Here is a 16,651-nt window from a genome sequence, read left to right as displayed (position 1 = left end):
GGCCTCCGCCCGGCAGAGAATAGAGTAGCACAGTAGCTCGGCTGGAGCCGGGGATGCAATGTGAAGTTTGAACACCACGCCTACCGCTGATAATAAACGCAGCGTTTTACCCCCCAGACCCCCATGGTTTCGTTAAGTTTTCCACCTCGGGATGCCCGCAGGTGGTGTGACCGTGAAAATGGCCGTGGGACAACTCCCCGTGGCCGGGAGAGTAAAAGAGGCTATAGAGGCAACTTAACGAGCCAATAAGCATCAGAATCGGGTTGAACACAGCGCAGCTGCACCGGGAGCTATAGGGCTACGGGACATATATAGGGCTACGGGACATAATAGCCACAGCAAATTAGACGAACATTTAGAACTAGGCAAGACAATGATGTTAGAAAATGACATTTTAACAAGTTTAAATGAGTTATTATATAGGGTAAAATTGTAAACATAGACTATAAGCCAAAATTAATTTGACTTAAGACAAGCCATCCGATTTTACAGGGCAATTCTCCGTCTAATTAGCCGTTTACTTCCACCTATTTTATTTAAATTCGTTATTTTACATGAATCGCAAAAATAAAACTCCCTACATCTTCTCACTATGGCAAATTCATTGACTGAGACTTGTCATCATAATTCTTAGTAATTCAGAATGTGAATGGGGACCCCATGCAACGTGTCTTCACAGCAATAAAACAAAGGTGTTATATGCTTGCAGCGTTTTTACGCACCTTGTGGAATATCGCATTGGATTTTCGCACGTAACACCTTCAGACATGACCCGAGTTTAAATCAATTCGCTAGTTCACAATTATTAGCCATTACAACAAAATGGCAGTCAATACTTAAAAATAGTGAAACATTAAATATTGTAAACACCTATCTTTAAAATCAGATTCTTGTTTATTTCAATAATTTAAACAAACGTATTCACAAGCTAATAGTCAAGCGCGTGGACATTTACAGACCAGCCTAATTTTGTGTTGTACCACTTTTGAGATGTGATAAAAGTCTGTACAAAACCTTAACTTCACCAACAACTTACAGACCTAAAAACAGCCTAACTATTGAGGAATACCCTCAAACTTCAATTAATAAGGTATTAATTGTTAGGGGTGTATTGTTAAGGGTTTCCAAAGTTTCAAATCATTTACAGAGAAAATGACAGTAAGGGCGCTAATCACATCTCTATTCTCAAGTTGTCGCTTTGAGGGTCGGGTATATCACTGGGTAATGAGATAGCTAACATGGTTGATTATGGATTAAGTCCATTCACACACTAATCTAATGTTTCCTCATAGCATCTGGCCCCTGAGCAAGGGGCCCAATTACACCAAGTCTCAACAATTGGTCCTCCGTAAAACCTTACTGTATTGTAGTCAATAAGATGCTTATCAGATTGGGCATGTAGTCATCATTAACAGTAAATACCATAACGTTTTGAGGTCCTCCTGGACTGAAGTGGAACACCAGAATTATGAGGATTAACACAATTGCAGTAGGTAGGTCCAAATGTGAAGTGTATCAGGAATAAACTGGAATAGTTCACCATGAGGAGAGAGAGGGAGGAGTTCTTGTTTAGTTCCTGTCCCCCACCTTTAGTACTGTTGAGATGAACTGTTCCTGTAGGATCTCTTTATCCAGGTTTCTCCCTGTAGAGGTGAGGGGATACAACGGCTTTATTGAGTGAGGTACACATCAGAAGAATGCATTCAGAAATAAAGGTTTAAATAAATAATTCTCTCTACTATTATTCTGACATTTCACATTTGTAAAATAAAGTGGTCAGCCTAACTGACCTAAGACAGGGAATTTTTACTAGGATTTGTGAAAGGAATTGTGAAAAACTGAGTTTAAATGTATTTGGCTAAAGGTGTATGTAACCTTCCGACTTCAACTGTACCTAAAGTGTCCAGAAACGAATACACACAAAACGTTGAATCCTAACTTGAAGTTTGCTTCCATATCAAATGTTGCCCAACTTACATCTCCCATGAAGATACATGTGCAGCAGGTAGCCTAGTGGTTAGAGTGTTGGACTTGTAACTGAAAAGTTGCAAGATCGAATCCCCGAGCTGACATGGTAAAAATGTAGTTCTGCCCCTGAACAAGGCAGTTAACCTACTGTTCCTAGGTCGTCATTGAAAACAATAATTTATTCTTAACCGACTTGCCTAGTTAAATAAAGGTTAAAAAAAATGAATGCATGATTTTGATGGAAGGTATACTGTAAAATAAATGCACACTCTATTAGCACAGGGATGCCTATTGAAAACCAGTGACACATTCAACCGAATGACATTCATGGGATGTCCAGCTTTGTTCTTGAATGCTTTCTCTCACAGAAGATCCTGGAAAGAAACAAGCTATTGTAAAACGGAACGTTTCTGATGTGAAAAGGTTAGGTTTCTTTGGTTTCAAAACATTGATGTTATTGCCTTCACGAGAATCATCAGTCTCGGGCTCCCGAGTGGCGCAGCGGTCCACGGCACTGCATCTCAGTGCTAGAGGAATCACTACAGACCCTGGTTCGATTCCAGGCTGTATCACAACAGGCCGTGATTGGGAGTACCATAGGGCGGTGCACAATTGGCCCAGCACATGGTTAATATTGTTGCATTTTATAAGCGTAAAAAAGCAACTAAACGTAAACTAGTTTTTGTCCGAAGAAAAGACTACTCTAAAAAGGACTATTGTTGCTTAATGGTTGTAATTAAAACTTTGATTGCAAGAAGTTCTTGGGAAACAAAACCGTTGCATGCTTTATATTGCTAAATCAAACAATCCTTTAATTAATGTCAATATAACCTGCTTGAGTAAAGTAAATCATAGTTAAATCGAACCAGCACATTCTTAACATTTAACAATAGTATTGTCACACCACATTTTAAGTGCTGCTGATGGGTTTGTCCACGAATATGTCAAAAAGCTCAACTCTATCAAGCACCATAAACCAGCTGTGACGCCCTTATTTACCCCCACCCCCCCATCCTCTCTTTACCCTCCCACTCCCCCCGTTCTCCCTCCCTCCGCTGTATACTTCCTTACAGCATTTCAAGGGCACTTCGCATATATTTTGGGCATTGTGAGGAAGTGTTAAGGTTACACACTTCCTTTTTCATTTGGTATAACACTCTCATTAGCATGAAAAGAGAAACTTGGAGGGTGGGAGGGGGGGAGGGAGGGAGGGGGGTTTGGCCCTATGGGGACGGTGGGGCAAGGGAGGTTTAGCTCATTTGTGGGAAAGGGGGACCTGGCAAAAACTGATGACAATGCAGACATTAACCCCCCCTTAACAAGCCCACGCCCCGTGGTAGCTGTTGTGAGGAGCAAACAACATGACTGAAGACCAATGCCAAGCCAAGCCAGTCTCGTTCAACTAATCAATGAGCACACTACCTCAGCATTTCCCCATATGATGGCATTTGAGGCAGGATAATCAGGACAGATGTCTTTGGGTCGCAGACTAAAAATTGATCCTGGTTTACTTGGTTTACTGTCACAAGCACAAAAACAGAAAAGCAGAGTGTGGACTTTTCACTAGTGTGTCAGCCCCTGAAGGCATTAGGGGCCAAACTCTGCCCCAGGACTGTGTCTCCCTGGCCCACTGCATACAGAGCAGGACTGAGGCCGATTCCACTTCAATACATGTGGTGAACTGAAATTCAATAAATTAATTAAAAATGTCCCATTATTTTCACCTCCTCAAAGGTGAAATATAATTGACCCCAGACATGTGGTTGTTGATTAGACGACTGCTAAGCTATTCTTTATGAATGCCAGATTGTGGGCCGTCTGTGGGAGAATGAAAACTAGACCAAAACGATATTGTTTAAGACATGGATAGAGTAGGCCTAGTCAAAGTCATTTCCCTTTCATGGATCACCATTGGCACTCATTACATTGTCTAGATGTGGTCTTGTTGCTTCCACAAGCTGTAGCTTTTCTGCCAAACTGTAAGATAAAGAAGCAACAGTGAGGTGTGCAGTGTTTCTGTAGTATCTATGTTTACATGACAACGGACCAATGCAAACACATGGCTTGTTCTTCAATCGGGAAGCATCTAACTGTGAGATTAATACGGTATTCTTTTCTGGAGCCTGTTAAGCATTCTGTGATGTTATATGGCTGCAAGACGAAAGGTATTTTCATATGTCACTGCAAACAGCAATGCAGGTCTAGGGAAGATAGGATTTTGAATGAGAATCAAGTGTGTGTCCCCACAAGGTTAAACAAGACTGTGTGTGTGTGTGTGTGTGTGTGTCTGTTGGGGCATATTAAGAGAGAGATCAGCTGTGGACCGCAACCCCCCCCAGATCCTGTCCTGTTGTCCCTCAACCTCCCCCATTGACCCCACAAGGAGAACAAACATTGTACAGCAGCTTTAGCCCTCTCTGCTGCTAGTGCCACACAAGTGGACCGGTGGGGGGTTTCTTCAAACAAACAGCGTGGGCTCTGGGAGGCCAGAGGGGGGTGGAAAGCCGGGGAAAGGGCCTATCTGTGTGGACAAGTGTGTTTAGATGACTCTCCTCAGGGATCATCACACACACACACACACACACACACACACACACACACACACACACACACACACACACACACACACACACACACACACACACACACACACACACACACACACACACACACACACACACACACACACACACACACACACACACACACACACACACACACACACACTAATCCATTGCAGCTGGCTGGGAGAAGAGAAAACACCAGTGACTGCATTCATGTGAAGAGTGTGAAGAGAGGTTTACCAGTCTATTCATGTGGAGAGGTTTACCAGCACTGTGTCTATTCATGTGGAGAGGTTTACCAGCACTGAGTCTATTCATGTGGAGAGGTTTACCAGCACTGAGTCCATTCATGTAATTTAAGTTTTACTGTGGTAAACAGCTAGTGACCACTCGGAACAAGATTCATGACAAAAACGCTAACCTGCCAAGTAAAACACAGCTGATCTTTGGTTTCATTATAACGGGAGGGGAGTAGACGGTGGGTCAATGTAGAGGTGTACAAAATGCTTTGATATTTGTTTTACAACATGCATATACAATGAAAGCAACAATGTTGATGATACAACACCACTGCAATGAATAGGACTCATCTGGACTGTTATTAAACCCTTTATAAGATCCAGTCCACAGAGAACCATTGACACATGACAGGAGTTGTGGGAATGCTGTTCAGGTTAGCCCTCTATCTGTGCTCTGTTGCCTCTGAGTGCAGAATGGATCCGAAACACACCCTGCCTTTGATACATGCAGAGTGTCCGCGCACGCACGCACACACACACACACACACACACACACACACACACACACACACACACACACACGGCCTGGTGGGGCGTCAGAGAGCAAGGGTTTGTGGGAAACTGAACACCGTAGGGTTGGGGGTCGTGTTTGTGTAGGCGGGGGTGCAGCCCTGTGGAGGTGGGGGGCTAAAATACAATGTCATGCCTAATATGTTTCATCTGTGATACAAGGACAAAGCTGGGAATACATGCAAGGGGGATAATTGGGGATGTGTGCTTGTGCTAGTTGTATGTGTTTGAGAATAGTCATAGTAATTGCCCTGTGATGTGAAGCATGGTGTTGTCTCCATGTCTGGTTATGTCTCCAGATGAGAGTAGTGCTACAGTAGACAATGATACACATTCAATAACCCTCCACCGTTCATTTAGGCCAAATTAACCAACCCACATTTCCAGAATCTTGACCAGATCATTTAGAGACCTGTAGAGGAAAGGAGATATGTTTATTATTACGCAACAATACCATCTATAACATATAGTAATCACACATCTGATCTGAACAATCAAAAAGCGCTATTACAAATTGAAACAGATCATCACTTGGCTAATCTTTTAGCAGGACAGTGCATTTGTTAATAAAAGGTCTGTAAAAGGTGACTAGTTGTCTCTAAGGTGGTTGAGCTCCTCTCCAGTCACCAGGTCAGTCTTATTGATGATGGTCAAGTCTGCAAGGGCTATCTGCCTGCAAATACAACAGTACAACTGATACAGTAACCATTACAAAGTTGTCTGGTGGTAACACTGGTGCTGGTGTTCCACTTTACTCTTCTCTGCGCTCACCCTCTCATCCCCCCCTGGGGTGGATGTGTATACTGTGTGTGGGTGGCATGGTAAAAGATGTGCTACATTCAAATGGGACCCCCATTTTGTTAGGAGAGGAAAATACAAACAGAGAGCAGAGAGTCTGAGGATGTGTAGACATTCCTCTCTGTTGTATCAACAACATCACCAGGCAACCAACGGACTGATGGGACAGTGGGTGTACCAAAACTAAAAGCCACAAACGGAGAACCTTTCTGGAAATACAACTGTGAAATTATGTGTTTGTATAAAATGAGGCATCGGTGGTTAGTAAGTACAACACATTGTTTCTTCTTGCTTTGACACAGAGCGATACAGAAAGGTAGAGATGGACAGACAGAGAGAGATACAGAAAGGTAGAGATGGACAGACAGAGAGAGATACAGAAAGGTAGAGATGGACAGACAGAGAGAGATACAGAAAGGTAGAGATGGACAGACAGAGAGAGATACAGAAAGGTAGAGATGGACAGACAGAGAGAGATACAGAAAGGTAGAGATGGACAGACAGAGAGAGATACAGAAAGGTAGAGATGGACAGACAGAGAGAGATACAGAAAGGTAGAGATGGACAGACAGAGAGAGAGATACAGAAAGGTAGAGATGGACAGACAGAGAGAGAGATACAGAAAGGTAGAGATGGACAGACAGAGAGAGATACAGAAAGGTAGAGATGGACAGACAGAGAGAGATACAGAAAGGTAGAGATGGACAGACAGAGAGAGCATGCCTGGCTGCTTCATTGACCAGTCCCTCTGGTTTATCCTCTGCCGGATGCTGCAGGAAGATAATCAATTAACCAAAGGGAGTGAGTCCGACTCTCAGTTCTGACAATTCATCACCCTCCGGCCTACTGATGCAAAAGAAAGTGTAAGCTAGTTTTCATCTTTAACTTCCTTTCAAACCTGATTAAGCCCTGGGACTGGAGAGTAGATACATGGGCCCTTTTATGTTTTCTACAGGTTATACAATAATGATGTCTTCATCCATCTTCCAGTCCAACCCCAGTCATACACTACCTAAACCTTTACACGGGTCACTCATCCTCATGTCACAGTTGACACAAAACGTGACGACACAAAAATGAACAGAGGAACTTGAGCAAAACTCATCTATCCAACCTGTGATAGCAGAAAGAAAATCACCTGTTGAAACACTTTGAAACCACGTGAGATAAATCAGATTGACCTTTTCTATGAGTTCTGCCACTGTGTCAGGGATGAGGCGAGCGCTGGTTCCATCCCCTGAGTGAAATATGTAATAACAGAGGGACTAGGGATTGTAACCTCGTCTCCTGACCCCTACACATCAACCTGTCAGCGGATGTCCCTCAGCTACGGCCTGTTTTGTATTTATTTTACCTTTATTTAACTAGGCAAGTCAGTTAAGAACAAATTCTTATTTTCAATGACGGCCTAGGATCCGTGGGTTAACTGCCTTGTTCAGGGGCAGAGCGACAGATTTGTCAGCTAAGGGATTTGAACGTGCAACCTTTGGGTTACTAGTCAAATGCTCTAACCACTAGGCTACGCTGCCGCCCTGCTGCTGCATAGCGAGTGATGGAAATCAAAAATGAAATGCAATGATCACCACTATTATATCATCTTCCTCCATCACCGTAAACACGCTGGCCAATACCAGGACACCCTGGGGCCTGGTGGTGAGTGAGAGGCCTGGGACTTGAGTTCCCACCTGCCCCAAGTCAGATTAGTATTTCAGGGGGTAGAGGAGCGTAGAGGGGGTATGACCGTCCTATTAGAGTGATCTGCTCTGATATCAATTACCCCTTCAGTTTCGATCAGCCTCAGCCCCCCCTGTGTCACTTGGCCTGTTCATCCCTATAGTATTTGAGTTGGGGAGGGTGGTGTGCATGTAGGGGGTTTGCAACTCTCTATATACAACTTGCAGTCAAGAAAAGATAGTTTGACAGATTGAGGATTGTTGTGCGATTTCAACTTTGACATATTACAAGAAACAGGAAATGACTCTTGACATGGAGCTTTTGAGAAATAACATTTCTATATTCCTGCCTGAGGATTTCTATCAAAATGAACATCTTTCCGGTGTGACGTTCAGGAGAATGTAGAGTAATAAAGACAAATGAACACTGACGCAGCCATGTTTGAATGTGCTTTTACCTGTATTCCGTATGTTGCGTGGATGACTGTGACTATACCTGTAAACAAACATAACCAGAAAAGGCAATGAGATGGGTTGTACACACTCTAAAAATATGAACTCTGACACTGCAGCCTTTTGGTGTTTGGTTCAGCCTGTGTGTTTAAGTCACTTTCTCTGAGGGTTTTCCAAGTATTCTGTCATAACAGAAGGAACAGCTGAGTATTCCTCCTGGGCAGTGGACATTCCAAACATTTTCTCTGTTCTACAACAAGAGAGAAAAAAACACTGTTTGTGAGTGGCATCCCATGCACCGCCGGTCCAGCCTCTTCCTCAATGGGAGGGGCCAGCCCCCGGGGACATCTCTGATTGACAGGCCCGTCTGTGCCAATGACAGCCCTGTCTCAGTCAATAACCAGCCTATCTCAGCCAATGACACAGTGGAGGGGTGAGGCGAGTCCCGGTCTGAGCACGCTCTGTCAGGCCCGTGTGTGTGGACCAGTGGGCTGTGGCTGGCTGCATCCCTGGACCACTGACACCTGTCACTTATTGACAAACTCCAGTCGTCACAGGGCTCTCCCTGTAATGGCCTCCTATTGATTTCCTTTTCCCCCTGAATCCCTGGCTAAATGTTTACGGCCTGATGGCTTCCCTGTTCTGATTGAAATAGGCGGTTCAGATATCACCCCCCAATCCAGAGGGTGCTGTTTTCGCTCTCCACTACTTCCCCAGCATGATTCTCCCTCCGGGCGGCCAATGCCAGGGAATAGAGGGTATGTCATGGGTAATGTAAGGAGACAAGCCTTATAACCAGGAGTGGGCATGCTAAACTAACCAAGCATATCCACTGGTAAGGTAATGCATTGTAATGTGACCGACAAACCTGTGAGGGTGTGTTTGTTATTTGTTTTGCACAATGTGTGTAATTTGCCATTGTCTCTAGAGGGAATGAACATTGAGATTAGGAATACTGAATATATCTATTAATCAATATGAAGTTCTACATGTCCATACAGATTTGAAAGCTACTGTGATGTAAAGTGGCTATATTTCTTATTGTTAGAATATACATACTTGACGGAGCAGCAGAGGCAGCCGTTCCTGACCTCCAGCCATTCCTCATACAGCTCTCCTGCATGGCTCACAGCTCGAGACTTCTCCAGAGCGCCTCCTACAGGACAGATGAGGGACAACAATATTATCAGAGCAGTAAACATGTTCTTTTTGACATAGAACCATAGCATACAACAGAACACATCAGCTTGAGAAAAATTCATTTGACACAGTAAAAAAATGAAATATGGTCAAAATGTAGGCAAAACATTTTTGTTTATACGCACTACTACTTGCACCTGATAAAACATGTGTATGTTCAAAGCACAAATCTGTTGTTACTCGGCTATAACCTTATAGCGTTCCATTGAACGAGTCCACACACAGATATTGTAGGCTTATTTCATGATAATTGACAGCCAGACTAAACTACATGAACATATTACCTCAATTACCTGGACTAACCAGTGCCCCCCCCCCCCCCGCACATTGACTCTGTACCGGCACGCCCTGTATAGAGCATCGCTATTGTTATTTTACTGCTGCTTTTTAATTATTTGTTACTTTTATTTCCTCCTTTTTGGGGGGGATTTTCTTAACTGCATTGTTGGTTAAGGGCTTGTAAGTAAGCGTTTCACTGTAAGGTCTACCTACACCTGTTGTATTCGGCGCATGTGACAAATAAAATGTGAACTTTGATTTGATTCTCAAGTGAGGCTGTACATGACCTTGCAGCAGCTCAAGAGTTCCATCTATATTTGAACCAAGCTCTTTTCTGCTTCCTTGAGCACTTAACCCTGTGGTACAATCAATAAAAGACAATGCACACCCCTGAACACACTGCCTTCGGGAAAACAGCTGTAATGAAGCAACAAGTAATTGTGTACCTTACCCCAAAAAATGATGGGACAACATTACCACAAAAGTGAACATACCTTCTCCAAATTCATTGAGTATGACAGCCGATTCTCTTTCTGTGTTGCTCCGTTAAAATGTCAATCAACAGCGTTGTCTTCCCAACACCTATATGGGTAATGAATTAAATGTTATGGTCTGCAGGCGAGGGAGGTATGAACTCTATTCATAGCACACTGTAATTACTGTAGATTTCTATCCCAGTGGTAAGTCGCTACCCATGGACATGGGGAGCTACAGGGTGGGCAGGCTTTTTGTTCCAGCCCAGCAATAACACACATGATTCAACTAGGGCCTAATCAAATGACTTGTGAGCTAGACGGACCAGGTGTTTTAGGGGTGGGTATAATTTGTGTTACGTTCCAACAGGAAGCTGTTCTAAAAACTTTGTAAAGTACAAGGATGCCAACAAACAACGCTTACAACATAGCATGATCAATTCGCCTAGTTAACTAGCTGTCGAATAGGCATCAACTCACCACGTAGCTTATTCTTAATGTTTGTCCACAGGCTACCAGAGTGAGGACAGACCTGGTATCTTAATTTGCCGCTATACAACTTTGTATGAGTTGTTTGTTGGCAACCTTGTTCTTTACAAAGTTTTTGGAAGAGATTCCTGTTTGAAAGTTTCACAAATTATACCCACCCGTGTTTCAGTGCTAGGCTTGAAGAAGAAAAGAATACACATCATGTATCTCTCGAGGACCAAGATTGATGGCCACTACCTTCACACTTTTTTCTAACACAGCAGTATATACATTGGGACTAGACTGACCTGGCTATCATACCGAGGTAGCCAGTGATGATGGTCACAGGTATCTGCATGCCAGGTGAGAGGCTTTCCTGATATGTGGACCAACTCTGGGCAGTCATCCTCCTCGTCCATTAAAACCTCATCCATTATTTTTGCAAACAGAACCATCTGTAAATCTGTACTGTATTAATAGCTTTAATAGCTAACATAGCTATAACTAGGGCTGGGCGGTATACCGTATTTTATGATATACCAGTATTGATGCAGGGACCGGTTTGATTTTTTACTTTACCTTCTACACCGGTATTTGAATGTTTGGTTTGTTTAATGTACATTTTTATAGTTTACTTCGCTACTTGAGTCATCACTCTCCGCTCTTTCTCTCCTTGCCACCTTCCATACAGGAACGCATTTGATGGTCAACAACGAGACACTTGCGTTCAGTCTGCATGGTCAATGCAGCACATTGTCAGGGTTGCGTCAATTCGAATCTGGTATCAGGATAAATATGACATTGAGTCACCGATTGTATACTATGTATTTTTTATTAGCTAAGTGGTAAATGCAATTTTCGTATATACGGGCTCTCTGTCCCACCTCGCAGGGAAAACAGAGAACTGACTTGTTCCTGACAAAGATATTATGAATATACTCTGACAGAGGTAGTTCCTGCTTCCGAGCCGGCCTGTCAGAGTAGAGACTGGGCGTGGTTTAGACTCACCCAGCCTATCGTTGATTGTTGGCGCAGAGGCTGGTCCCAGCCCCCTAAGCGCTTCAGCCGTCAGTTGTTGTAGCTGTGTAGAATATACAGTTATCAGGCACCTGGCTCCTGTTATCTAACAAAATACCGTTTTTTTCTCGCAACACTACATTCTGAATGTGCCCCCCCAACTCATTGCACAGTTCCTGTCTTCAGGTCATTCTGTATTTTTCCATCATGAGAAAGGCCCATGGCACTGAAACTGTTAACAATGTCTCAAGTCAGCAATTTTGCATAACACACACAAGCCAACATCAGATAATAGTCAATCACATATATGGTAACGGGCTATAGTGCATAACACATAATCTCACAACATTCAACAATGTTGATTACAACAATGCTGTTTTCACTTTGCTTATTATAAATCCACTAGCGTTCTATAATGACACTATTAGTTTGTGTTTCTTACATCAGCAAACAGCTAGTTTGTCTTTTCTTAGCAAGTTACCCCAAATCTTGTGAGACGCTAATTGTTAGCCGCTAATAGCTAGCTAAATAATACATGTACTGAGTAAGAGACGTAGCTAGCTAATACAGCCTGATAATTCCAGTGATGGTGTAGACCGAATTCATCATCTTGTTTGTGCAACAGTATCTTCTAAATCAAAGAGGAATATGCAAAGCAAGAATATGTTAGCTACAATCAGTAGCTAAGAGAAAACATGCAATGTAGCCAAAAGCTTATAGGGTCCACTAGGAAACACTTTAGTTCCTATCCTGTCACAATAACTCCTCCATGGCATTTTAATTCGTTGTCATCTCAAACAACACTGTATTCAAAGTGCCCACTGTTATATTCTAACTAAAGAATTAGAATGGTCATTCTATTTTCATGATTCCAAAAGTTTGCTCTAATTGGCAAGTCAAATCGCAATTGCAACATTTGGTTAAAAATATGTCCTAGATGCTTTGTCCATATCGTGCAGCCCCATGTGGCAGTTTGAATATTCTCTCAATTGAGCAGCGGTGTAAAGTACTTAAGTAAAAATACTTTCAAGTACTACTTAAGTTTTTTTTTTGTATCTGTACTGTACTTTACTATTTTTTTTATTTTTGACTACTTTTACTTTACTACATTCCGATAGAAAATATTGTACTTTTTACTCCATGCATTTTCCCTGAAAACCTAAAAGCACTCCTTACATTTGTAATGCTTAGCAGGCCAGGAAAATGGTCTAATTCACACACTTGTCAAGAGAACATCCCTGGTCATCTACTGCCTCTGATCTGGAGAACTCACTCAACACAAATGCTTTGTTTGTAAATTATGATTGAGTGTTGGAGTGTGCTCCTGGCTCTCCGTAAGTGAAAAAAAGAAAGAAATGGGTGCCATCTGTTTTCCTTAATATAAGGAATTTGAAATTATTTATACTTTTACTTTTGATACTTAAGTATATTTAAAACCAAATACTTTTAGACTTTTACTCAAATAGTATTTTACTGGGTGACTCACTTTTATTTGAGTAATTTTCTATTAATGTATCTTTACTTTTACTCAAGTATGACAATTGGATACTTTTTCCACCACTGCAATTTAGTGCAGGAAATTGAGAAATTATAAGTGCTGAAATTTTATTTTGGATTGAAGTTGAATTGAACAGTATAAAACAATCAGAATGGAGAAAGACCCATTGAAATCACTAAGAATGTATGTGTTGCCACCCTAGGATCACTCACTCACTACTCATAAAGTAAATGTAGAACTTTTTTGTTTAGTTAATTTAAAATACTGTCAAAAACCATCATACCGTCCATATTTTTTTTTTTAAATACTGTGATATAATATTTTGGCCATATCGCCCAGCCCTAGCTATAGCCCTTGTTCATGACTCAGTACCATTACATTATACATAAGAGTCATTGGACAAAAGCAGAACATTAACATGCATCCCTTGCAGTACGGTTTTGGAAGCACAAGGACCTTTTATTTCATATCAGCGAGAAATAATAATAAAAAAAGGTTAAATTGATACACTCTATATAGGATTAGGGTTCCCACAATGCCATATTTTCATGTTACAGAATTATTTACGGAAAACAGACAGAAGACAGTCTGCATTTTCACAGGCAGCCCAATTCTGATATTTTTTCCCCACTAATTTGTCTTTTGACTAATCAGATCAGCTCTGAAACAGACCTGTTGTGATTGTGCAAAAGACCAATTAGTGGAAAAAATATCAGAAATGGTCTGCCTGTGTTAAACGCAGCCACAGTGGACTGACTACCTGTTCTAATTGGCTATCTGCATATTCTAACACTTGTGTGTAAAAAGAAAACGGACGCCACAAACGTGTTGTCATTCAAAAATACTGTCAGCTGCAACTGTGCTAAAACAGGTTAAAACAGTGTACATTAAATGTGTATTTTGCTTTTGTGAAATGATTTTGAAGTGAGCTCTTACAGCTTTAGGTTGAATCTGGTATATTTGGTCAAATTGCAAGCTGTCAACGTGGGACCGTTTAAAAAAAGTCCAGCAGTGCTGTAGTATAGAGAAGTCAGCTAGCTGGCTAACTCTGCTTCTAGGCTAGCTTGCTGACGCTGCCCATTCATGCATATATGAAATGTTAGCAGAGCAGCTAGCTAGAACATCGCTGCGTTTAAAACTGTCCCATCAATATGGCAACTGTCAGTCTGAAATAATTCAAGGCAATTCATTGAATTTACTTGATTTTAGCTTTCATTAGTAGGCGATTACTATTTCCATGTTGATGCTTTTGTCATGTGTTCCTTTCAATTTTGTACAACAATATAGACAATCCGTCTGAGAAAATGATTGTTAGTTAAACAGTTCCGCAAGACCTACCGACGTAGCAAGGTATTCGTTAAAAATAAGTTTGAAAATACACACATCGAATCAATACAACGACTTAACTATCGTGAACAACGTGCGGCTGAATATATCATGTCAACAGTATTGTCTGACGGTAGAGGGCGCACGCACCTAGCTATTCAATCACAGGCTATAGCCAAAGATTTGTATAACTAAACCAAGATAGACCACACCCCGTGGTTTCAAATGGGAACAAATGAGCCATAGTGGGCAGAACAAGCAAGGAGGTGGGCAGAGCCAAGCACGAGCTAACGAGATTCTATTGGCGCGTTCTTGCAAACATTTGCACATTTCCTTTAGGGAACGCCTGTAACGTGTGCGTGTGCACAAACTCAATTCATCTTTGCGTTCTGTCAACAAAAAATACCCCAGAAAACTGTACTGAGATCAGATGTTTCATCGATGAGAAAATGTGCAGAATGTCGGCTAAAATACAGCTCATTCCGTCTTCTCCCACCGCTGAACTTCCTCTCACTACCATATTTGAAATTTGAGTGGAAATGCCAAGCGGAAGCTTCACATTTATTCATCCGGTGAAATATCTGTATAATTGTTCTATTTGTGCTATAGGCTTCCATTTTTTTTCAAACATATCCCCTCTGATGTAGTTAATCTTTTATACTTTTATATGAACCCCACCTAGTGAAGATCAAACTCCTGTCCAGTCTAACCCTCGAGGTGCGGAGCATATGCCGCTGTCAACAAACGGCTTTTCAACAGTGTGCTTCTACACACATTTGGGACCAGAACATATTACAAATAAATGGGTTTATGTCAATGTGGGGAGTCCAACACTTCTCTCACCCTCACCAGACTGCTTATTACGCAAACCCAAGGGCTTTATCTAGCAGCGAGAGTGTGCGTGTCTGATCCTCTCACACTCTGCAGCCGGTGTCTGGTTGTTTAGGATGGGGAAGGTTTCAAATGCGGAAGTTTCCACCCATAACGCTGCCACCCCGAAGATGAGGCTTGCAATGACATCTGCGTTAGCAGCGCGTTAGGAGAAGTTACCATTCCGCAGGGAAACTGTTGCTATACCTCCGCGGAACTGGAGTAAACTTCACATGGCGTCTCTGGCCAGCGCAGAGCGACGTGCGTTCGCTCTGAAGATCAACAGGTAATGTTCGTCTCTTTCACACACCTTTATGCCTTTTGCGTCAGGTTTGATTTGAGTGAGCTGTGATACGCCAAAGTACGGGGAGTGGATTCCTTAACGGGCAGAGCTACATGTCGTGAATGTTTGTTAATACTGTAGGCTAGGCTACTCTATCATGGGTGGGTTGATTTCCTTCAGTTAAACACTGAGATATTTGCTTTAATAACTACCAATAATACTTATCTATGAATAAGGATATTAAACAGGCTTTTGAGTGTAATAAACCAATCACACATTTTATTATACCATCTTTAAAGTAGTAAACTAACAATAAAACCCTATTCTATCAACAGTAGAGCTTATATACTGTATTTCCCCCCCAATGAACAAGAAAACATGCATAGTTTATGTCTACTTACAGCTCATTGAGTTGATGCAAACATATTTTTTTGTCTGCTTCATTTCCTCCTCATTGGGTATGTTTCTATATCTGGTCTGTATTTGATCATTTCCCCTCTGCATGGTGTATATGAAGCCCATCTAGCAGCCCAGTCGGAGATGCTCTAAATTAAGGGATGTAGTCATTGTTCCTGCTCTGACACATTGACCAGGTGCAGAGGAAGTAGTATATGTGAGACCATTGTGTGTCATGCCGTTTGGCCATTGATAAAACAAATACATATCTCCCATGGCCCTATAGACTACTATAACTTTACATTAAAAAAGGAGTAACTGTGGAGGTGTGTATTGAGTAACCCATACCTCTTGCCGTTTCTGAACATTTTTTGGCATTCTAACATGTATCCAGTATCCAAATCGCCAACCTAGACTGAACTATAAGTTATATTACACATTAATCGATGTGTATCCTGTCCATTTAGCTCAGTCACTCACCCCCTGCCTTCACTATGCTGATGAGACCTACCATTTATTGGATTGTCAGTTTGATTGAAGTGGAGAAAATGGGGCAGCATCTCCTGTGTAATAGGG

At 41.9% G+C, this 16,651-nt stretch overlaps 1 protein-coding gene and 1 long non-coding RNA gene across 5 annotated transcripts in view; one reads left to right on the top strand and one right to left on the bottom strand.

The window, feature by feature from the left end:
* Positions 1-777: 777 nt before the first annotated feature.
* Positions 778-16,267, bottom strand: LOC127907293 (uncharacterized). 2 transcript variants are annotated; one of them, XR_008064081.1, is made up of 6 exons: positions 16,081-16,267; positions 10,239-10,326; positions 9,325-9,421; positions 8,271-8,308; positions 5,721-5,753; positions 778-1,643 (listed from the first exon to the last, which is right to left on the bottom strand). It is a non-coding gene; the product is annotated as an uncharacterized LOC127907293 (long non-coding RNA). The 2 variants fall into 2 exon arrangements; XR_008064080.1 differs by lacking the exon at positions 5,721-5,753 and having other exon boundaries at positions 780-1,643.
* Positions 15,166-16,651, top strand: part of dock8 (dedicator of cytokinesis 8) — an 87,839-nt gene continuing 86,353 nt past the window's right edge. For all 3 annotated transcript variants that reach the window (XM_052461794.1, XM_052461793.1, XM_052461792.1), the window contains exon 1: positions 15,166-15,682. Coding sequence is in view for 2 of the 3 variants with exons in the window: in XM_052461793.1 (XP_052317753.1) it covers positions 15,630-15,682 (53 nt within the window). In the remaining variant the exon portion in view is untranslated. The remainder of the gene's footprint in view (positions 15,683-16,651) is intronic.

The sequence above is a fragment of the Oncorhynchus keta genome, chromosome 14 (genome assembly GCF_023373465.1).
Source record: "Oncorhynchus keta strain PuntledgeMale-10-30-2019 chromosome 14, Oket_V2, whole genome shotgun sequence".
Classification (NCBI taxonomy): domain Eukaryota; kingdom Metazoa; phylum Chordata; class Actinopteri; order Salmoniformes; family Salmonidae; genus Oncorhynchus; species Oncorhynchus keta.
The sequence above is the reverse complement of the archived record's forward strand: the minus strand, read 5'-3'. Positions and strand labels throughout refer to the sequence as shown.